This window comes from Ciconia boyciana, chromosome 5 (genome assembly GCF_034638445.1).
Source record: "Ciconia boyciana chromosome 5, ASM3463844v1, whole genome shotgun sequence".
Classification (NCBI taxonomy): domain Eukaryota; kingdom Metazoa; phylum Chordata; class Aves; order Ciconiiformes; family Ciconiidae; genus Ciconia; species Ciconia boyciana.
The window spans coordinates 33,426,783-33,451,175 of record NC_132938.1 but is presented as its reverse complement, the minus strand read 5'-3'; the positions used below and the strand labels follow the sequence as shown (position 1 = coordinate 33,451,175).

General features: G+C 36.9%; 1 protein-coding gene across 1 annotated transcript in view; it reads right to left on the bottom strand.

The window, feature by feature from the left end:
* Nucleotides 1-8,074: 8,074 nt before the first annotated feature.
* The window catches only part of TUSC3 (tumor suppressor candidate 3), an 88,113-nt gene continuing 71,794 nt past the window's right edge, over nucleotides 8,075-24,393 (bottom strand). The window contains exons 7-9 of the mRNA XM_072861904.1: nucleotides 19,090-19,164; nucleotides 16,599-16,689; nucleotides 8,075-8,149 (exon numbers count right to left, since the gene is read on the bottom strand). Of these exons, the coding sequence (XP_072718005.1) occupies nucleotides 8,134-8,149; nucleotides 16,599-16,689; nucleotides 19,090-19,164 (182 nt within the window). The 3' untranslated portion in view covers nucleotides 8,075-8,133. The remainder of the gene's footprint in view (nucleotides 8,150-16,598; nucleotides 16,690-19,089; nucleotides 19,165-24,393) is intronic.

Sequence of the window (24,393 nt, the reverse complement as noted above, 5' to 3'; positions counted from 1 at the left end):
ATTACAATACAAACTAAAACTGAATAGGACTCTAACAGCTGCTCTTTAAACATAATGTAAAGCTTCCTGTTCTCTATCCTTAAACCCAGAGAATGAAACTCCTGCACCAAGTGCTACCAGAGGGGAAACAAATTCTTATGGAAGTGTGTGTGTTACAGTCTAGATAAACTCATATTTTCCACTGTTTTTGCCTGAAGCACTCTTCAATAATGACTTACCTTGAGGCTTTTATTCTCTCTAGAGTAAGACTCCTAAAGCAAAAATGTAACTATTAGAAGATAAAACAAAGCTTTCCAACTTGGGAACTTCTGAGGCTTCTTCATTACTGTTTATACTTGTGAAGCATTTTTAAAATGCAAGGCAGAAAGGCTAAATACAAACCAGAGCAATATTCCCTATTTAATTCAAGTAGTTTTAGAGGGACCAACACACAGCCTAGTGTTATGGAAGTTACTAATCTCAAATAAAATGTACTGACCTGTGTTAATGCACAATATAAACCTCCCTTAAAGATATGGAAAGATGCTTCTTTAGGCATCATACACTTATTGTGATGCACAAAGAAAGAAATTTGGGGTTGCTTATTTGTGTTACCTATATCTTGCATAGTAGTATAGCTATCTGGGGTGAATGGAGGACATGGAATTTAGATTTTTTTAGCATAGGTAACATCAAATTAAAAACCATTCTGTGAAGGTTTGTTCCCCTGCAAATACCGGTTTTATAGGACAATGTCAGAGAAAGCAAAAGACTTGTTTGACCTAACCTTTCTTTATGGATGGTGTTGGGTTTGGTTTGCCACACAGCAGACAATGAGCTCTGAACTTGCATAGCTCTTAGTGTAGCACGTATCCATACTTCAGAGGAGAACATATAGTGCTCCTGTTCATACATGGACTGTGCATAGGTGAATGTCTACTCTTGGATTTGAGAGGTTCTAATAAGAAGTTGTCAGTGCTCCAAAATTTTTTCCTTAAGAACTCCTAATGAGGCATTCTTATGTATGTGTGCATGTGTCTGGGATAGATAGATATGGGGGTGAAATTCCTCTAGGATAGAAAATATAGGGGGGTAAAAAAAACCCCAAAGCCTCAACAAGTGTATAAAATCTTCAGTTCATATCGGGGCATGCAAGAATACATCTATATTACATTTTCATCACAGGCAAAAACTGTAGGTAATTTTTCTCTTGAATATAGTTATTCAGTACTACCAAACATAAAGAACAAAATCATACTCAGTTGTTCATGTATTACAAGGAATTGGAAGAATAACTACCAGAGTGTCTAACTTGGTCTAAAGACATCTTAAATCTTTTAAGGATGAGGTCCTGAGTTTGTGTATGACTGCTTGACCAGACACCTGCATCCACGTGGAGGTCTGTTCTAGATCCTTAACAGGACACTGAGTCTTGTTAATGTTACTTACATGACTGTGGAGAGAGTTTTATTTGGCTGTTCTGAAGAGTATCTGGAGTTGAAATTGATTGGAAAGAGAATGGTGACTTTTTTTTTTACACTTTCTTTGCAACTTCAATTACAAGGCTTTGCTGCTATAAATCTTTATGCTTTGATCCTCAAGTATGGATTTCTTGTTTTACAAGTTTGTAGGTGTCTACTGCTGCAAACATGCAAACTAGTGAAAAATGCCATCAAGCTTTTTAGTACCACACTCCTGCTCATTTAGAATCTGGGTATTTTTGAGATACTGCTTGCTTATCTCCACCTTCAGATTTATACATAATTTAATTTTCATCTAAATGGTTCCTTTAATGACAACACATGTTATTCCAATTACATCAACATCTAGTTAAAGTAACTAACAAAGAGCAACAAAACAAATGTGGAACGAGGTTGTCCCAAACATCAGTTGGATCTGTGTAAAAACTTTAAGGCCTGTGATATAGAAAAAGGGCATAAGGAAGAAGCTGCTGGTACATGAGGATGGAAGAAAATGGAGCTAATGCTTTTGAAAATGCTTGCTAAGATCTATAGAAAAATGTCTAAACCTGGGTGTGAGGAGGAAGCATATGTGCCAGGTAGCACGCAGCAGAGCAAGCATAAGAAATGGAGGACTCTGTATTGCCTGCTGCATGGAGACTTGTGGTTCTTATTGCCTGTGTTGTTTCTCACTGCTCCAGTTTGTTCTTTAAATCAAACTCCAACCTGTCCCTATACTACTGTGAACGCTATAGTTAGGGTGATAAATTCGTAGCACTGGAAGTGATAGCCTATGAAATACGACAGGAACTGGGTTATCAGCTCCTTATGAATGTAACAGGAGAGGAAGACTTACAACAAATAGCATTCACTCTAGCACTTCATAAAATGTTGTGCATTAGCATCAGAAGAGGATCCCAAGATTTTTGATGCATCACGTGATGAAAATGTCTTGAATTGGTTAATGACACATTTCTTTATATATTTAAAAATGTGGTTGTATGTGTTCTTGTCACTCAGCACTTGAGATCTAAATACATTACTCTGTATTTTTGTTCTGCTAGATTTTGTATTTTTTTTTTCCTATGGGGTTTGCCTGACCACACACCTTGGGACTGGGGTCTTTTGAAATGCTTCTTATCCTCCTGAGCTCTGCCAATACCCGTGTCTACCTCCTCCTTGATTGCTGCTGCCTTCCAGGCCTGCTTATTTGTGCTGTCAAGAGAACTAAAGTTGCAGTAGATCATACAGGCCTTCTTAATGTCACCTCTTTCCACCTTCACAGCTCTTAATGAGCTTACAAAATGCCTTAGGAGGTCAGACCGAAAGCCCATCTAGCTCACTGTTCTGGCTGATTGGAGATACTATTTAGAGAGAATGTGGTCCATTTCCCTCATACTCCCTCCAGCATCCAGAATTACTGTATTAAGGATGGTAAACAGTGCATGCTTGCCTCTCCTTTAGAGTTTGGAACTGTGACCATGAATTTTCTGACCATATTCTGAACCTGCTGATATTGTCTAGCTCCACAGCCTCCTGTGGCAGAGAATTTAAAGTAGTGATGCACTTCTTTTTACTTTATTTTAAATTGGCTGTGCATTGGTTCTAGTATTGTAGGATTTGGTGAATGTTTTGTATTCAGCTTATCTAATGTGTTTATAAACTTGTAAGCCACAATCATAGTCACTCCTCTGTTTTTTTTATTTTCCAGGTGAAGAGTTCCAGTCTTCCTACAGTCCCCCCTTATGAAGGGACACTATCTCCCTGATCAATTCTCAGTGCCTTTTCTGTACCTTGAACTGGCCTGTGCCTTTGAGATGTGTAGATCAGAACTACATGCATCACTCGCTCAACAGGAGTGCACAGAGATTTTGTGTAGTTGCAAAGTGTTGTCCTCTGTCTTGTTACCCATGCCCCTACTGATGACACCAAACATCTTTTCTTTAGCTGCCAGTGCACACTGACAATTCTGTTAAAATCTGTTCAGTTATAACTCTTCTGTCTCTTTCCTGAGTTTTAGCTGAATAAGGCATGATTTATTTTTCTCTAGATGCATTGATGCTCACCTACTAACTTTTTACCCATTCATTGAGTTTCTTGAAGTTCTTCTGGACTTTTCTCCCCATCAGCACAGCACCAGAAGAGCTTATCTGTAATGCAGGTTGCACTGCATATGCCCTTCTACAGGTCACTGATGAAGATGTATTCAGGTGGTCCCAGCACCAGTCTTCAGGGAAGGTCCCATTGCTGACTTTTCTGTTATGAGAAGTGACCATTAAGCCCTCTTCTTTGCTTGGTATCTTTTAATTGGTTTTCAAGTAATGAAAAAGACATTTCTCCCAATTCCAGATTAGGTTCTTAAAAACGTTTTGGCAAGGCTTTATTAATCCATGTGCTTTTCTGACACTATTTTAGCCCCCTCCAGGCTTTGTGAGCTTAAATTCTCCTTTATACAAGTCCTACACCTTCCTCTGCTGACTATGTTTACCCTTGCTCTCAGTAAACTTACCCTTTATTGCAGACTCGACCATCTTATCAGGAAATTGTTCATTGGTTTGTAGGTCAGTCTTTCCTCTAGACTCTCCTTTTTATAGACGGCAGCTGTGTTGGCAATCTGTCAGTCTGCTGATATAGAGGCAATCTGTAATGATAGGTGAAGGCACCTTGCTCAGCAGTTCTGCAACCTCACATCTGATTTCCTTCAGAGCTCTTTGATAAATGCCATTTGGTCCTGAGATCTTACCAGCATCTAGCTTATCTATCTATCTAAAGCAATTATGCAGAAGGTGCTAGACCATGTTGATCTAGATCTTCTGGCCTAGCTGCTACAGAGAATTTGGCTTCTCTGTCACAGTCTTTATCAGTGGCTGCCCCTTCTTAAACCTTTGTCATCAGCTATCTCACTAGCTCCCTACCTGGTCCCCTGCTTTTGATGTATTTAAAGAAAGAATTCTGTGCTACCATGTTACCACCTTGAGCATCATCTGCTGATTATTTTTTAGTTGACCTGTGATGTGCTGTGAGTTTTCCTGTTGTAACCAAATGGAACCAAAGTGATTGGTTTGTTCTTTTGTATCTAAGCAATATAGAGATAGGAGCGGGGTAGACAATACTTTAATGTTGTGTTTATACATCTATGGCTATGGATATGCTGCTATACCCAAAGACAATAGGACGAGGAGTAGAACGGACATGCTGCTATGCTCCCAGTACAGCCCCAGCCCATCTTGACAATGAGTCGAGGAGTAGTTAGAATAATTGGTTTGTGTTTAGAATAGGAATAAGAGTGGCAAATCATTGTTAGGGACCATGCACCATGAAGAAGGGAAGCAAGTTACATAAGCAAGATGATCTTGCGCATGCCTGTAAGAAGGGGTCAACTAAAGGACACACCTGTATGACCACCAAGGACCACCAGAGACCCCCATGGAAGTCCCTTGGAGTTCAAGGATGCATGCATAATGACCATGTAAATATGATAATTAGTTCTAGGAAATAGAATGAATATGCATGATCATGCTGGGAAACTTGATGCATATGTATGTAATCGGATAATATAAGTCTTGGTTGATGTAACCTACAGGATGCATGCTTGGTGGAGCGATCCCCTGTGCCATCTGGCAGAATAATTAAGAATGCCTGCTTCTTAATGCTACATTGGTGTTAAGGAGTTTGATTCCTGATTTCAGTGACACTGTTCCTCTTGCCAGCATTCAAAACACCAAACTCCTTCTGAGTAACTTTCCTATTGAGTCATGTAATTTTTATTTCTTTTTGAGTTGCAATACATGTTTTACCTGGGCTTCTAATATAGTATTTAACAGCCCCCAGGCTGGTTGTAGGCATCTTGATATTTGGACTGTTCCTTTTTGTTGTTTGTGGGTTTTTTGTTTGTTTTTATTAGCTGCTTTTATTTCTACATTGCTCCAACTTATTAGGTCAGATTTCACTTTGACTGTCCTCTCTTGCAACAGTATTAACCCGATTGTATTGTGGTTGCTGTTATAAAGTAGCGCTCTCAATACTTCTTATGCTTGAGTAGTACCCATGCACTATTCAAGCTGCTACTTTTGGTTTGGTTATTATTTGAGATCTACTAGTTGTTCCAGGACACAGTCACCTACCACTGCAATATTTTACACCTAATCATAAGCTGAAATACTTAATCTCATTAGGATGTGGTCTTGAGATCTCTCACTATTAGCCCCTGTCTGAAACTTGCAGTTTCTCCAGTCTCACTTCCTGATCGCTATTGTCATCTTGATCGGGGTCACTAGTATAGTTCTAATTCTTTTTTAGAATTAGATTTTTTTTTAATTAGGTCAGTACAGATTTCCAGCCATGGAGACCTATTGCAATGCTTCTTTTTTTGCTGTAAGATGTCCATGCTGTTGCACTCTATGTAGTCTTTCACATATGGTGCCACTTTGTCACCTGCATATCCTGCTGTGCCATTCTCAAGTCAGTAGCCCGGTGTCATGGTTTAACCCCAGCCAGCAACTAAGCACCACACAGCTGCTTGCTTACTTCCCCCCCGGTGGGATAGGGGAGAGAATTGCAAGAGTAAAAGTAGGAAATTCATGGGTTGAGATAAAGACAATTTAATAGGGAAAGCAAAAGCCACACACACACAAAGCAAAACAAGGAATTGATTAACTTCTTCCCAGTGGCAGGCAGGTGTTCAGCCATCTCCAGGAAGGCAGGGCTCCATCATGCGTAATGGTTACTTGGGAAGACAAAACACCATCGCTCTGACTGTCCCCCTCCTTCCTTCTTCTTCCCCCAGCTCCCTCCAAACTTCTTGTGCACACCTAGCCTACTCGCTGGTGGGGTGGTGTCAGAAGTAGAAAAGGCCTTGATGCTGTGTAAGCACTGCTCAGCACTAATGAAAACTTCTCTGTATTATCAACACTGTTTCCAGCAAAAATCCAAAATGTAGCCCCATAGTAGCTACTATGAAGAAAATTAGCTCTATCCCAGGCAAAACCAGCACACTTGGCAACTGTGTCCTACTGATTATTTTTTTTCCCTACCATATCTCTGAATGCCTGTTCTACCAGAGCTGTTGTTTGATACCACACATTCTAATTCCTCCATCCATTTCTCAAGCTTCTAGCACTGACATAACGCTCTTGCAAATTCTGCCCTAGGTTCACCACACTGGCATATGGCAGTCAGCTGGCATCGTGAGCAGTCTGATTTGCCTTCCCTACACAATGTGATGTTTCTTCCTAGCTAACAGCCAATGCACCTCTGAAAAGTGCATATCAACTCTGTGAACCTGGTGTTTTGAGTGTTAGTTTTTCCCCAGTTTCTAGTTTAAATGCTGATGTACAACCTTGCAGCATTTCCACACCAGCAGTCTCGCTCTGTTTTTGGGTTGATATAACCTGTTCTTCCTGTTTTTTCTTGTCCTAAAACACTTCCCATTTCTTAACATAACAGTGTTTTCTGGAGAAAGAACAGCTAGAGCATTAGATGAAGTGAGTTTTGTAAAGTCTAGTCAATCTTATGCTCGTATTTAGAGACATTCCTATATCATGAATAAAGAAGTTCCAAATTGATTTAATTCCTGGAATGCCAGTGAACTGGTACTTGGAAAAGTACCAGTAGAGAGGAAAAGAAGCAGCAGGACTGAGGTAGACTATCAGGTGATTCTTCTTGTTTGACCTTGAGCCACAGAGAATACACTATGTAGGCATATGCAGAGGTCTATGAGCAATTCATATAATATGAGATGTGAGCAGCTACAAAAATGGCATTTTTAAATGGCATTACAAATTCCTGTATAAGCTTTTCACAAAGCTGGGTGAACACAGAAAACTGGCAACTGCTGCAACTCCTGTTTCAATAGACTCGTGTGTTGCTTTATAAACATCATTCAGGATATACATTCCTTCTGCTGCTACTTAAGAAAAAAAGCATTTTGTGGATTATAAAATATTGTTGCCCCCCATCCTCCCATTTTGCCACCACAGGGTCAGCTTAAAAGGGTCTGAGTTCTGAGTGATCTAAGCCTTCTTGCCTTCAAGATTCCACAAACCATTCTGAATTGCATCCTTTGGCATGAGGGAGAGATGAACTGGCAATGTATGTACTCTGAATACTGCTGAGCCAGGAAAAGAAGAAATCCAGGATGAAAATACGTAGAATACAATTTTATATTAATGGCTCAACATGTCTGAGGTGATCAGAGACTATATATACATATACTGCTTCAAAGCAAAGTGGTGGCAAGGTGCATGTAGTCATTAAATTATAGTTTCCACCATGGTATTTCTCTTAAGAGTAGTTGAAGAACCAATGATCTATTGTTCAGTTCTAAAACATATCTCAAAACCTTGTGACAAACTTCAGGTGAAAAATCTTGGCAATACCCATTGGATTCATGTACTACAGTTAATGAGAAAGCCTTAAACAGAAGCCCATTATAATGAAATTTATTTAAATTCTGGAGCACACTATATTCATAACTTTTTAGCACTTCCCAGTGAGGTGTTTACTGTATGTTTCTATAAATTACACATTCATTGCATAAAACTGCATTCATTTCTCTATCAGCATACTATATAAATTATCACAGAAACAGATGAACCAACAAAAGATTCTTGAATACATGTAACATTGGTGGGCAGATAAGATCAGTAATAACTTAACTTCATGGTAAGCAGCTCTAAATGAATCCCTCTTGAATTCATTTAATTAAGAAGCTGAAAAGAAAGAAAACATGATTAAATGCTGAAAAATGCATATAAAACATAGCATCACAATTATTTGAACAGAATAAACAAAGACTTCAAAACATTCATTTGAAAAGTCATTTGACATTTGCGTAATAATCTCTTAAGTTTTTATATCCCATTTAGTAATTACTAAGCAAGCATGAAAGTTATCAAATAAAACTGGAGTGACTGAAACTTAAATTTGCCTATTTAAAAAAATTAAAAAGCAAAATGCACTTCAAACATCTGTTCTCTTTAATCAAGTTCTGCATCTGCTCTTACTACTTAAAGTGAGAACTACCTCTCCGAGGACATTTCATATTTATTTAAAACATTCTTCTTTTACTGTTGAAGTGGTCCCAGAGTGGGGAGGGTATAGAGGACTTGGCAAGGCTCTGTAGGGTTGCAGACTCTTAAATTCTTAATATTTTAATAAATGATGATGTTTCAGATGACATTGCTCTTTCTTTACCCCTGGAATGAAACTTTATATTTTTTAAAAAATAGACATGTATTGCCTGCCATACCTTTCTAAGTACTTTACCAAAGAACAGTTGCCTCATAAATTGGGAAATGAGAACACAGAGAGATAGACTTGACTTGTGCATGACTATAGACCGAGTTGACTGTACAAACACAACAGCAATGAACTACTGAATGGAAGGGTTTCTTCACTGCCTCTAGCTTCACGTGGAAGATCTTTCATCTCCTTATAGATATGCAGTGTGCTCTAGCATACACATGTTGTAGTAATTTGATCAGTTTTCCATTCATGGCATAATTAATTAATCATTACAAACCATAAATACAAGTGCCATAAGCTTAAAAGACTGTACCAGTATAAAGATGTACCCTGCTGCAAAAAGCTGACAAGCTCATTAGGCAAGACATACAAACCAAGGCAAAACAGATGGCAGCTGGCTGGGTGCTAGAGGGTGAAGTGATTATTGAAAGGGAAAAGCTAGCAAGAACAACTGCATGAAGAGGTGAATCGTAGGGTATCGAGTGGAGAAGAGAATGCTGAGCACACGGGACTAAAAAGATAACCCAGGCCCAGGATAGCTGTGTAAGGTGATGTATAGGAAAGAAAGAACTAAGAGGAGAAGAGAAGAGAAAGGAGGAATACTGGCAGTGAAAAAGTTTGGGGGGAAGAGTGGAAAGGGTTGAAGACTACAATAATCAGGCAGGTAGCGTTGATAGGCTCAGGATGGGTAAAAGACTGAATGATACAAATACGGCAGTGTCATTTTGGTTAAATATGCCACTACCATATCTATCATTCCTTACTTTCTGTCTGAAAGCAAACTTCATCTTTAGCAGCTAAGAGACATGATACAGAATATGGATAAGGTAAACACTGAAAGTTATATAGAAGTTATAAAACAAATTTAAGACGCTAGGTACACAAAGAAGGAACAAGCCTAAGATGGAAAACCACAAAAAGCCAAAACACCATAAAAAATCACAAACTTGAGAGTAGTCAAAAAGAAGGGGGCAGGGGGGGCGGGGTGGGCAGGGTTTCTGAAAAATCTACAATAACAAATTGGACAAGATCTGTTGGGATAGATCTGCAAAAAGAAAAAAGAAACCCATGTCCCCTTACGCAGAGCAGGGGAAAGCAGAACAGGAAAGGATGGCCAAACTGTGCCCTTCCAGACATTAACTAGCTGGAAATGGGTAGAATAGGTAGGAGTAAATGGTAACTGTAAGACTTAAAGGCAAGTCATAAAAGCAAAAAGAGGCATGCTTAATGGTGGCAATCACAGAAGGAAGGTCCTACTCATAGAAGAGCATGCAAACTGTTTGACATAGGAAGAAGCATGCCCTTCTTAAGAGATCTGCTATGGGGCCAGACACCTGGAATTCAGATCTCCCATTCTTTAAAGGACTAGAAACCGGCACTGAACACGGACACTTTGCATAGAGAGTAATGTGGAGGTCTGTGGATATTCATTAATTCAGTGTGCTGTTGGATGAACAGAGGAGACTGAGCTGTTTTGCCTTCCATTTCAATGGGCAGCTTCTTTCTGAAGAACACAGTGTCTAGCCACTTTAAGAGAAGTAGTATAGAAAATGCTAAATGTAAGATGCTTTGTTTTGACAGCTGTGTATTATTGTTTTCCTATCTTTTAAAATAATCCTGACTTCTGCCGTTTTGAAGAAAGTAACGTATTTTGCTGAGCACTATAGACCTGAACATGAATCTTGGTGTTTATCAGAAGTAGATTTACCAGTTCATAAACTTTAGTGAATCAATTTAATTATGCATGAAGTCAACATGGAACATCTGAACAGTTGTTACTAGTGATCACGTTTATTAATAAATTTAATTTTATATGTCTGCAAATACTATTTTATCTACTTATTAATATTTTACCAGTATATTTCCAAGAAATAACTATTCCATTTTATTCACTTGCTCAATATTATACAGGATTTCTTTACTGAAACTAATTTAATTACAATGAGGGTAGACATTTCTTATACGGTGTATATAATGAATGCGAGGAATTTTCAAGCTCTGGGGTGTCTTGCAATTTGTCTGCTCTTGTTGCATTGACTGTTTTTCTCTAAGCAATGAATGAATACTTCATGTCTGACTTAACATTTATGGTTTTTTGATGAAAATAAGGCATCTTTTATTTATCATGCTTTCTTGCTGTTTAGTTCATTTTCTCTGCTAGTCAGTACAGAATATCTATTTTTCCATTCCGCCAATACATAGTTCTGAAGGCTGATTATTTTTTATGGTTTAACTAAAAACTCTTCACATGACTCTTTTCAATAATACCCAAATACAATGGCTATAAAGGATAATCTGATAATGAAACACTCAACTGCAGGTACTAAAAAATTCTTTAAAAAGCTACCTAATGCAAGCTAGTTAATGAAAACTTATATGAAAACTTTGAATTTTCAGGTGTTCATATCATTAAAATTCAGATTAAAACAGCAGCAAATGATAAAATGTAGACTTGAAAGGACAATTGGAAGTGTTAACAATAGTGAAACTGTGCTAAAAGTTTCATCCAGAAAACAAAGTGGAAAAGACAACACAGGGCAGTTAGTTAATAAGTTTCAGCCAAAGCTAAAAAAAAACAATTGAGAAACATCAGTGAACAGTGGATAAGACTTTTGTCTCTCTGTCCTCTTGAAGAAACCAGTGTTACAAATGTTTACATTCCTAAAATTCCCAGTAATACACTACTGTGCTAGTGTACTGATGTCTTCTGTTTTGTTCTTACTGTCCTTTCCCCATTCTTTTTAATATTCTGTGTGCTTTTTGGGCTGAAACTGCCTAAAGTGAGGTTTCCAGAGAAGCCTTCAAGCTCTTTCCTGGCTAGCAAAGCTAACTCAGAGTTCATGCTTTTGCCTTGTAGTTAACAATAGTCTCTCTGTCATTCCCATGTGTATTAGCTGAGAGATAAAATTCTGTATTGATATAATGAAATTTTATTGCTCAATTGCTGAGTATCTGATACTTAATATATCACTTATTCACTTTAAATATTGGGGTGAGAAGGCTTCCAAAAAAGATTCTCTCGGATATATCAACACTCTTATTTTATCCAGAAAGCATTATAAAGGGGAAAATGTTCAACAGTGTAAAACAAAATTATTGCATTATCTTTCAACAGTTAATGACAGCAATTAAAATAAAAGTTTTAGCAAAATGAAAAATTTCATCTAGTTCCCATAAAAAAGGTGGATTAGTACAGGCATGAAAATGCCCTGCCATGGTAAAAATGGCTCTAGCAGAGAGATTTGTTACATGCTAGTTCATCCATCACAATGTGTTCGCTCAGTAAGTAACCTTCATAATGACCTCCGTTTTGCATCACCTCTCCCATTCCAATGCTTTATCGTATAAGGGTATTTTACCAGCATATTAATTAAACCGGTTTTGTCCCCAGCCCTACCCTTCAAGAAGAAAATTCTGTGGAAGGAAGAATAAAAAACTTAATTGGAAAGTGTCTGAAGTGGACGAAAAATATGTAAACAATATGTTAGTCTCCCTTCCTACATATATGCCCTCTGAAGAGCACACTTACAGACCTGAGGTCTTATCTAGCACTCTTCTGGACACTTTTCTGTTTGTCACAGAAATTAACAATGACAATGGCATTATCAGGGTCAAAGAAATAACAGCGTTCCCAGTACTTTTATTTATGCACATTAGAAGAGGAAATAACAGTCTTTCTCCAGTTTTTGACTCCTGCTTTATGTTTATCCACCTCTGTTTTGATTTATCTTCACTACATGGAGGTCACTGGAGAGAAAGAGGATGCACAGCAGGTTGTGTTACTGTTTCAGTTTTTATCGATGCATGCTGCTTCATAGAGGACTTATTTGGTTGTTCAGTGCCAGAGAACAGAAACAATTTGGTATATTTGACTTTTTTTTAAGTAGCACAGTGAAGTTGATGCTTGAGATTGTGCATATAGCATTAAAACAATTACAGTTTTCTTTAACTGTTGCTTTAGGCATGCCAACATAAACATTCTTTCTTTTTTCTGACAGATCATTAGTATGCGTTGTTGTTAGTATTGTTAAAGGCAAAGCTTTACTAGCCTGAGGACAATTTATCACATAAGGACTGTTAGTTTCAAGGTGAAATCTACAATCAGTGAAAATAAAAAGACAGACATATTCCACATCTTAAGATTTATCTACACTAGGATCAACTGATGGGACATAGAACTCCTTGGAAGATCCTAAGGAATTCAGACAAAAAGATGAATGTATATCAGCATATATGACTGAAGTTAAAATGCAGGATATTAAATTAAAGGGGGAAAGAGAAAACAACAGTTAATATACTTGGTCCTCCTTACTGTTTTGCATGTTCACTTCATTAAAATTCGTAAGAACTATGCACATAAACCAAAGAGGTTTCTCAAGAAACACTATGGCATTGTCATGAAGATGACATGGTTGAGAACACGGAAGTGTCAAAGAATCAATAGTATGTTTATTTAAAATAACATAACAGAAAATGGGGTCAGAGCTACCCAAGAGACCAACAGAAACCTGAAAGATTTAACACTGGAAAGGACCAGATAAGTAATTACACATTCGGGAAGCTAGCAAATGAAATTCGATAATAGCAAAGCAAAAGGATCAGTTCTAGTGATGGTTTCTAGTTATTCTGCATTGAGCGAGGATTTAAGATTGAATGATTAATTTATTCCCATGAAAATATGAAGAATCTAGGACAGTCCAAGTAAGCCTGTAAGATCTTGCTTAATTCTGCAGGAGCAGTAACATTATAAAAAAAAACCAAAAAAACCTGCATAACACTTAGCCAGCTATTAAGTGTTTCTCATGTTCTTATACATTCACAGGGTTCATTCTTTTATGAATTTACTTGATGGGTGTTACTGATTAGTAAGTTGCGATATTGAATCTACTTAGCTCCTTAAGACAGAATTTGGTTTATGGATCTAATAATTCCTTCATAGTAACAACATGATGCAGCACTATCTCATTTTAACAGGATTGTGATGAAGCATTTTTTTCAGCACTATCCTGGATTTCTCTTATTTCTTTCTTCAGCAGCTTTAACATACTAACAGGTGAACTTTTTTTCCACATGCATTGCATATCAAATTAAATTTCTTGGATCTAAACTTTTAATAGAAATCAGAAGTTCTCTTTCTCTTTTTCTTCCTCTCCCTGCCCCCACCCTCGGTTCTTGATGTCCTTTACTCTCAGCTTGGATACTAACAGAGGAGTACGAAATCTATGTAGGGCTCCAACTTCTGCTAGGCATTCCAAAGAAAAGATGTCTGATATTTCGCTAAATACAGGTTCAAGTGTGCATATGTGTGTGTGGGGGAAGGGAAATCTGTCCCACCCAAAATTTACGGCAAACAGATTAGCCCTACATTACTTAAATTAAGATTCTTAAAGCTTACAGTAGAGTCAGATATGTAGTAGACCTGAGCAATTAGGTCTGCAATAACATCAATGGTATTGTGCAGGCATGCCAACCGACAGAGCCTAGTCGTGTTAACAAGGCACTGTTCAACCTCAGACATCCTAGGTATCATACAGCAGTCAAAAAACCCTAGTGCAAACATTCACAAAAGCCATGCAAGGTCTGGAAATTGGCACAGTCATATAAGCATGTTGTTAATAGGTGATAAGAACATTCCTAAGATGAAAGGACTAAAAATGAAACTAGTGCAGCTGTCAGGGTTTCTTTAGTAGCTGTTAAATTGCATGGCAATGAACGCAACAACAATTCCTTTTTTCATTTTAGTAAACTTGTTATGAAAAGATGCAAGTGAGCTCAGACCATGGGTTGACATTCTTTGGCAGTGCTTCTTAAGTGAGCTTACGAGCTGCAGATCAAGCTTATAATTCCTTCGTCTTTTAAGTTTAAGTCTTAAGCACTTAATGGGAAGTAAGAATACCTCACACTTAGGAAAACTGGTCTTTCACCCCAAGTCAGTCAAGCTAGAAGGTAGTCTCCAGAGATGATGCTGAGAGGCTGTACAGACTATCCCAGACAGCAAACTACCAACTCCATACTGATGAAATCTTGCAGTATTATACTATTGGGCCCTTTACAGACCTCTTCCCTTAGTGGGAAGGAATGAGCAAAAAAGCAGGAGCAGACCTTCTGTGCATACTGCCAAGTTTCCTTATCTTGATTATGATGTTATTGAACGCTAAAACTAATCTGAGGTGATCTAAACTAAATGTCAATCTCCATAAAGAGACCAAGCTCAGTAAACAAGAAAATAGTTCTAAGGTCTCGCAGCAAAAACTAATACAAAAATTTTATGTATTAGCTCAAACGTTAGATCTAATTTGGCTTCGCAAGGCTGAATCCTTACTAGTGGAACATAACACAGAATATAAAGCTGGCTGCTACACTAATCACAAGACCTGGTCATAGAGTCAACACTAAGAAGTATCTGAGAAAAACTGTAGAAGTATTCCTTATATGATTCATTAACAGTGTCTGTAAAAACAACAGAACTGTTAACATTAACAGATACAGTTCTTTTGTTCTCTGCTTACTTCAAAATAGAACTTTCTGAATCTGTTGTACTAATGTTTCCCTTATGTATATATTTGTAAATGTATTAGTTGATATTTCATCATGCCAGATCTTTCAGCAAAATGTTACTGTATCTACATTGCAACACGTCATCCACTTACTCTTCCATATATGGTAATAGTACTGTAGACCAATATTCTGTGAAGGATTAGTCTACTAGTTTATAGAAATCAATTTCACTGGAAATAAGGAAAATCTCATCTTTTTAACCACATTGTGACCAACTTGAGGGGGGAAAACAGCACTCATACATACTATCTGTATTGTAAAGCCTAGCATAGCATGTTAAGGCTATGTCAACTGTATACATATATATGTTTTTATATATATATCTCTACAGGAAAAAAGTTAAAAAGGAGCAAAGACTGAAGCAAAAGGAAGAACAGCATAGTTTCAAATAGGATCAAAAGTCAATGGACAAAATTGCTAATCTTGGAGAGTAAGAACAACAGGAAAAGGACTCTTCTTTAAAAATATTTAGCCATCCTACAAAACAAAGCTTTGGCAGAGAAAAATCAACAAGTCTCTGTTTTGTTCCACAAACTTGATGACTTGGGAAATGTCACTGTATTGGTTTTACCTCGGTAGCCTGGTACATCTGTACTAGAGCACTGAAGACATTGCTTAATTGCACCTTTCCCTTTCCTCTAGCTAGGCTTTTTCATGCACATCTGAAAATGGTACCAAGATCAAAAGAAAATGATATGGGCCATCTGTTCCTGGCAGGCTACTAAAAAATATATATAGCAGATCAGCAAGAAGATGTGAATCAGAAGTCTAGACTACCTCTGTAGGTGACTTCCCAGCTGAAAGCATCCACCTACAAAAGGCAAGAACTGTCTTTCCTTCATTATTTTTCCACTTTTTCTGCTTGTCAGACAAATTATAACTGCTTAATTGATAGCTCTACATATAATTATGAGAGGCCATAACCCTTTTGTTCCTCTCTGGTGTGGCTGACAGAAGAGGGTACTTTTAGTTATAAATCATAGCTTAGCACTGTACATTAGTTTGGTGTTTCTGTGCCTTGTCTTATGTACATCTTAGTTATAAAGATACACAAATAAATATCTAATAAAGATTTATAAACTGAAGCACATGTTTTCTTTTGCATTTTTCATGGGGCACTGTGTATGCCACATGTCTGTGCTCAAACCCATTTAACTGGTCTGCATTAACACTCATGTTAACAACATTAGCTTTCCAGCCCTTTTTGGTTTGCTTGAATTAATCACCATTCTTCCTGCTTCTTCCAGCTCCCACAGACTTCAGTCATAAAAATTAAAGATTGTTTACCTGAAAGCTATTCTTAAACTTATACAAAGCTATTAAAATCTAGAAGATGAGAATTTAATGACGGATTACCTGTATGGGTAGCCATGGTATTTGGAGCGGAATATTGATAACAGGAAGCTGAAGAAAAAGACCACCAGACCCAGGCCTACCAGGCATATTACTGGAAAGAAAATAACTTTGTTTATTAGCACATAAAAGATTTAAAACTGGAATCTCTACAAAGAATATTATTTATGTCAATCATTTACAGAGAATTTTGACACAGTTAAATACAAAAATGTTACTGCCTTGACTATTGATGCCCACTATCTTCTGACAGGATTTCAAACACATACAGAAATAATATTTATGGTTATTAAGAAAAAATAACTTGTCAGTGTGAATGTATTTTCAAGAAAAAAGAGCAGCAATTTGCAACTCAAACGTATGTGGATGCAAACACCTACTGCTGATAATGGATTTAATAACCCTGGAAATTATACATATCAAGCAATGTAATTTCAGGTATTTGCTTGTTCTTTTTGGAAAACAAATTACATTTGGAAAAATATCCTTTGACTAACAGAATCATGTTCTCTCTAGTCAGCCATCTAAGGCTGAAGTAACAGCAAAGGCAGTTTAGTAACTACTTTATCTAGTTCGTAGTGGATAAAACATTTCAGTGTAGTAAGTTCCAAGGCTGGTAGCCAAATTACTTTTTACTCTTAACTTGATAGCAATATAAATCTTTGGGTTTTGAAGATAAATAACAATGACACAGACCTTCTGACAGCATCCAGATGCAATCGCTTTGAGCCTTTCCAGGCAAAGAATGAATTAGCAAAGTAAATGCTTAAATTAACAAATAAAATTTGTAACACCAGTTGGCACCTGTGTAGTAATAGCATAAAACCTTTTTGATCATGATAGCTTGCTCAACTGCATGTAAATAAAGAAAAAAAAAGGCAACGTTACAAGCCGATGCATACAATTGAGATGCAGCTCATCTACATTAGATAATGTTTTGGTTCTAGTGAACTACTTTGATTTTAAAAGCTTCTCTTCTTATACTATTCCTACTTTAGCCAAACCTTTGCTATTTAATTGCAACATTCACGCTTCAAAAGTGTGCTGGCTTTGAGTGAAGGACAAGCAACCATGAAGCTGGGGAAACTGACAACAACACATTTTTTTTTATTAAAACTAACCATGTGGAAACTGACACATATCAATTGAAATATAAATTTTCTGCAGTTATTTTGAGAAAACTAGCCATGTACAAATTTTATAAACACACTTCATTATAAAGAAATCACTAGTCACAAATATGATTTCAAAGCATTGATGAATAAATTGCAAAGCATGAGCGATGCAAGGCAGGTACACGGAAAGCATTAACATAATGGCCACAAGCAGAAGAGAGCCTGAATTTGTACTGCAGCTCACTGTTATTTCTCTGTGTCCATGTTCACAGACCCAGATCTCAATCGTGATCTAAGATCACATTCCAATTAAACTCATATCACTGTCTCTTTTGACATCAGTATTAAAGCTAGATACTATAAAAGATATTCAGAATTAAATTATACATCTGCAGCTCATTGAAGGAGACCCTCAAGTCACTAGAGATCTCTAGCCAACATTCAACCAGCTATTATGAAGAATTATAGAATGCTTTCATAGAAAACAGTTGGCCAGCCTTATCTGCATTACTGTGCATTACACAGAAGAAGCTAAAAAGATGATCTAGAAAGAAAGGGGAAGCAGTGTAGGAAGTCTGGTATCTTTCAAAGGTCTTCAGTGCCTTATTTCAAAGGTCTTCAGTGCCTTATATGAGAAAAAGAATAAATGGCAGGGGATATGAAAAAAACATTACAAAAGGTACAAAGGCAGATGGGCATATTTGTTTCAACCTGTGTTGTACTCAGTAAAAGTTTGTTTGACATAACAGTTAGGAAGTTTAAATCTGCATAAAATACTTCCATACTGTATGTTTATGTAATTCATTGCCAAAAAATTTTCCAAATATTCTGAATGACAATAACATTCAGAAAAACATAAAACTTGCACTTCAGGCTGAGAATCTTCAGACGTTACAGATTAGGATATGTTCTGTACTACATTTACTGTTGGGCTTTCACTTTCCTCTGGAAACATGATACTGGCAAAGTGTACCAAATAAAAGAATTTTCACACTCCTTTGGATGTTGTCATCTTAAACATCTTAAATGCCTAAATTAATCTTGAAAATGATGTTTTGAAATTCTTGTTCTTTATCTTGCTGACTTTCAATATAATTCAAGAGCTAAAAAGCATGTATACAATGCAGTACTACATAGTGGAGATACTGTGTCAAGCTGTAGCTTGGCTGAGTATGCTTAAAACGTTTTTTTACTGTTAAAAATTCATGTGAATGCAGTTTTATCAATAGAATTTTTATAGTCTCCTCTTCTCCACCCCACAAAAGGTAAAAATTGGTTTAAGGTAGAGACCTTCTGCAAACTTAATCAGATAATCATTTGTAATTTCTCAATGTCTTCTAATTGTCTAAACATCGTCTTAGTTGTACAAAATAACTTACTTCTCCTTTTTCCAACATCCCCTTTGGAGGTAGCAGCTTCATTCAGGAGTACCATTCCCATGGTGATAGCAGCATCTGTATCGCCATTGTCAAGGAAAACAGCAGATGTGTGGATACCTCAGAAACCACACAGGTACATCTATGAACTAAAGCTTTCAAGTTCATAAAATGAAAGAAAGTATTTATATATAAAACTGCATATCACAATCTGTACTGTACCAATACACTCACCCGTGGTAAAAATCTGTAGTAAGATTTTCCTTTGTGCATTCTACATAAAAAAGGAAAGAAGGTTCAAAAAGCTTTGAAGGACAAGTCATCAAGTAGGACACACAAATTTTGGACAGTTATGGAAGTAGTTATTCCCCAATATCTTACAATATTCTGTATATTGGAAGTAACGGATTTAAAAAAATGAAAACTAAAAGAACCAGAAATCATTCAGTGTTATTGTACACAATCATTGGTTATTTGATGCAAACTGAAGCAGTTGGACTGCTTTATCTTCCTCTGCTTTTAGATAAGACATTAGCTCCCTCTTTAGTGTCATATTGCTTAATAGTTCAGCAGAGAAACATCTCAGAGGCAAAGTCCTCAGTCACTTTCAGTGTTTTATTGTCTCATTATAACTGTTACAAATGTGAACAAGTACATAATGATAAAACAATTTAACTAATTTAGCAAGATCTTAAACCATTCACTTAATTGTTTATTTGAAACTGTATAAACAAAAAGGAACGGTTACTACTGTGCATAACATCTGTTCTGAAGAGGAGGCATGCCTGAATGCCGTACTGAAGCAGGAGTGCATCATGGGAGCTGTATCTCACAATTTCTGGAAATACGAATTACACCAGAGTTAACCGATTCTTGAATAAGGTTGGATTTTTAAGCATTACTTACCCCAGGGCTAGGTAGCATAATGACTACAAACTTTAAGAATGAGAAGATGTTTCTATTTACGCACATAGATAATGCACGGGAGATACTTCAAACATGCTACATCCATAAACAATATCTGCATTCTGTAACATTATACTTGCACTAATCCTATCAATATTCATGTTAGGAATGTTCAATATTAGACCAAAATGCTCAAAGACATCTGAAATTTCAGTTACACAATTTCAGTTAAGCTGAGCCTGAGCAAAAGCATTTAGAAATGTCAGTGCCAACATCATCATACTTCATCAGAGATTATATCCTGGCTTTGGCTCAGGGTTAATTTTCTTCCTAGTAGCTGGTATAGTGCTGTGTTTTGGATTTAGCATGAGAATAATGTTGATAACACACTGATGTTTCAGTTGTTGCTAAGCAGCGCTTACACTAAGTCAAGGACTTTTCAGCTTCCCATATTCGGCCAGCGAGGAGGTACACAAGAAGCTGGGAGGGGGCACAGCCAGGACAGCTGACCCAAACTGGCCAAAGGGCTATTCCGTACCATATGATGTCATGCTCAGTATAGAAACTGAGGGGAGTTGGCCGGGGGCAGCGATCGCTGCTTGGGGACTGGCTGGGCATCGTTGGCAGGTGGTGAGCGGTTGCATCACTTGTTTTTTTTACCCTGTTTTTTTTCTCTCTCTCTCTCACTGTTTTCCTTCTCATTACAATTTATTATTATTATACTTTATTTCAATTATTAAACTGTTCTAATCTTAACCCACGAGTTTTACTTTTGCTCTTCAGATTCTCTCCCCCATCCCATGGGGTGGGGAGGGTGAGCGAGCGGCTGTGTGGTGCTTAGTTGCCGGCTGGGGTTAAACCACGACAACCTGATTCAGGTTTGAGACTTACAAATTTCATATATATAGAATGAGAAAAGTCTAATGAAGAATAACGGGATTAACAAAAGCAAACACTGATTGTGAAAGGAGGCAGATGCCCCTCTCACCCAACAGGCAACGTCAAGGAAATGTAAGTTTTAACATCCTGTTTGATACAGACATCTACCTACAGTCCTAAATTAGACACTTATTAGAAAGACACTAGTGGCCCAAATTACTTTCTCACACATGCACACAAGGTATAATGCATAGGGTCACTCTTATGAATAAATGGCTGTATTCAAGTTTTCCAGAAGCTTATTACTGGCTTTGACAAAATAATTTTTTAAAAAGTTGCAAAATATTGGGGAAAAAAACAAACCTGGAATCTATGAGACTGCAAATTGGAAGGGAAGGCAAAAATTACTTTCTAAAAATTTTGCCTGTTAAGATTCAGATTCCTGAGCATAAGAGACTGGAAATCTCCTGTGCTACTGCTATCCTTCAAGTAGGAAAAAGCAGTGGAAAATGTCAAGAGAATCATTCAGTTCTCTGCTTTTAAAGTTACAAAAGCATAAAAATAAATTAATTGAGGAAGCTGCAACAAGAAGAGCTGAGAAAAAACATTCCACATATATTTCTACCCTATTAAGAATTAAGTCTCTAATGTAGCATTATCTAATAACAACTTTATTTTACCAATCCCTCACTTAGATTTATAGTAGTGTTATTGTTCTTAGTTTAACTGAGTCATGGGAAAAAAACGGCCCCAAGATGTGAGAGTAACTCACCAGAGCCTCTCAGGGAAGTGCTACTTTTTGCAAAGGTTTCGGACTGCTTTGTAAATGGAATTTATCTGCTTCATTATCTCATGCGATATTGCACATAATGTGGTCCTTTGCTATTTCCCTTACCTGGTTGCTTCTGAGAAACAAACAAACCAACTACACACTAAAAAGCCATTTGGCAGACAACCATTCTGTAACTGAGTTCCCATTTTCTTACCCGACCGTGAGTTTTAATTCACTTTTCTTACCATCAGGAACAACAGTCTGACAAAAGTAACTCTTTGCTCTGCAACTGAGACTTTTAGATCTGCAACCAGCGGAACTGTGCTGATTTTTTTCCCTCTCGAGTCTCACATCATTACCTCTAAAACTTCCCTCACATTGTCACTATTTTTGCTTCAGTTGTTGCTTTCTAACTTTAGTCATTGTTGAGCTTTCAGCCTCACTGGTTGCCTTTTAGCTTTCAATGACATCAGCTTCATAACTTCACAGTCTAACACTGAGCATGTTACTTGCCTCAGCTCTGTGATGTTGAAGTAAAAATTCAATCTAACTGAGTCGTGATTTCAATGCAATCATTAACTTTTTACCAGAGAATACTTAGCTTAAGTTATTATTTTTTGCTCCTGTTTCTAACATTGTTTGTTATGTCTTTACATTATTTTGATATTCTACAAAAGAAAGCAACAGTCCTAGCTCTGAAAATAATCTTTTACAGTATCATATTTTTCTAGCAGTGCAGAATTTTGGCAAGTGGTTACTTGGACAGTTTTCCATCTGCAAAAAATCAGATGGCATCAAAAGATGTACTTATATTCTAGTTCCTCTTTATCTCCCTCACTATACATTACGAAACTGTTCTGAAAAGATGAGGGGAATGTGGCACTCAGATAAACGTTTGTGGCTAAACTCAGATAAATAAATGTGGCTAGCAAATGTTTTAAATTCAGATGTTCATGTTTTCTGATAAATGTATCCCTCTGTAGCAATTTTTTTTCCTGTGTAAATCCAGTTATATGTCTTCTCAAATTTGGAATGATATCACTTTTACATATTAAACTTCTGCTCCTTTTCCCAGCTGGTACATGCTTTTCATATAAATTGACAACATATATTATTTGGTTAGTGCTTTTGAAAAGGTTCTGAATGTTGTGATACCTGAAGAAGAATAGTTTTAAATTAGGGTGAAAAACACAGTGGTCTTCAAAATTCGTAAGATTATTCATAAAATGATCAGCAGGAACAGAGCATAATATTTAGCCCTGCAAAAATCAAGATGCCTCATTGGAAGTATTAAAAAAACCACAACACCAAACCCAAACCAAACCAAAACAGATTGGATCAATAAACTCCAGAATGACAGATACCCTACAAAAGGAAAGTAATTACTAGTAAATTCTGGGTACTTTTTATTAGCATATTTTAATAGAAAATTTAATCACTGTTAATTCCAGCCAGAAGGCCCAAAAGGAAGAAAACCTGATAGTTCATAAGTTTGTTAATGTGATATATAATTTATATCATTACTTCACAAATTTAGTCCTAATTAGTAGTGAGTGGGGAATAAAAGAAGGAGGGAAAATAGGTTGACTAACACTTGGTTACTTTTGTGAAAAAAGTTTGGTGGTCTCATTCATATTCTGCTGGATTTCTGACAAGACTACAAAATCTGGCATTAGCATTATACACATAAAGAAACAAATACCTTTAGCTGCAGATCATGCAGTTGCTTAATAACACATGAGCAAGAAAAACTAGGGAACAAAATATTCATTCACTCGAGTCTGTGCTCAGTTTACTGTTAACTGAAATGGGGACAGATTAGCACACAAACGTTAAAAACTTCTGGTTCACTTTATCATACATGGAACAAAGAAAAGCACATACATTTTGTGAACTATTAAAATGATCAACAGGAAATTCTACAGTGTTTTTTCTTCTCTTTTTTCTTTTCTTAGATTTTTTTTTTGGCTAGGGGGTGATGATTAGAACATGAGAAATTCTTTGCTGGTCCCTTATGAGGGATGCAGATTTTGCTAACTGAGATATTTGTCTTAACTTTTTCCTACTAATACTTAAACCTCTAAAATACCTGCTAAATTTCAGAAATACCGACCATATTACAGGTTCTTTGTCTGAACCATTTCAGGTTGGATTTAACTTTCAACTTATATTTGAAAAATCCAAGCGTAACATGCATTCCAGTCATCTTATTTAGGAAATATTCTTCAGCTATGTGCAGTTCTTGAAAACAAGGTATTAGCCACTTTTCCTAGCTTGAGGATCTGATTTTTTTTTATCGTAGGTTGAAGAAACTAATCAAGACAAAAAGTATGGTTCTGCAATGGAACAGGTCTCATGGTTTCTTTCAAGACATTGTTGCTTCAGTTTAGGAAACAATGAGCAATGATTCTAATATTCCACTTATGCTATTCAATGTGCAATCAATTCTCAATTAGACCCAGTGGTTGATTCACCAGGCCTCGACGGCTGAGGAAGGAGGCATGTTTAAGATATCAATCACTGTATGTCTCGTCTCAGTGAAGAAGGATGACTCCTAACTCAGAAGTTGAAAACCTGGAGCATAGTCTGAAAATTATTTATTCCAATATGAATTTAATTTAAGCATGAATTGTACACTATCAAGATGTACTTCAGTATTTTTCAATGGCCTGAAATCTAGTTGTACTGATACTCACAATACCCCTGAACATTTTTTCAGCTTAAAACCTTCTGGGTTCAGCTACATCAAA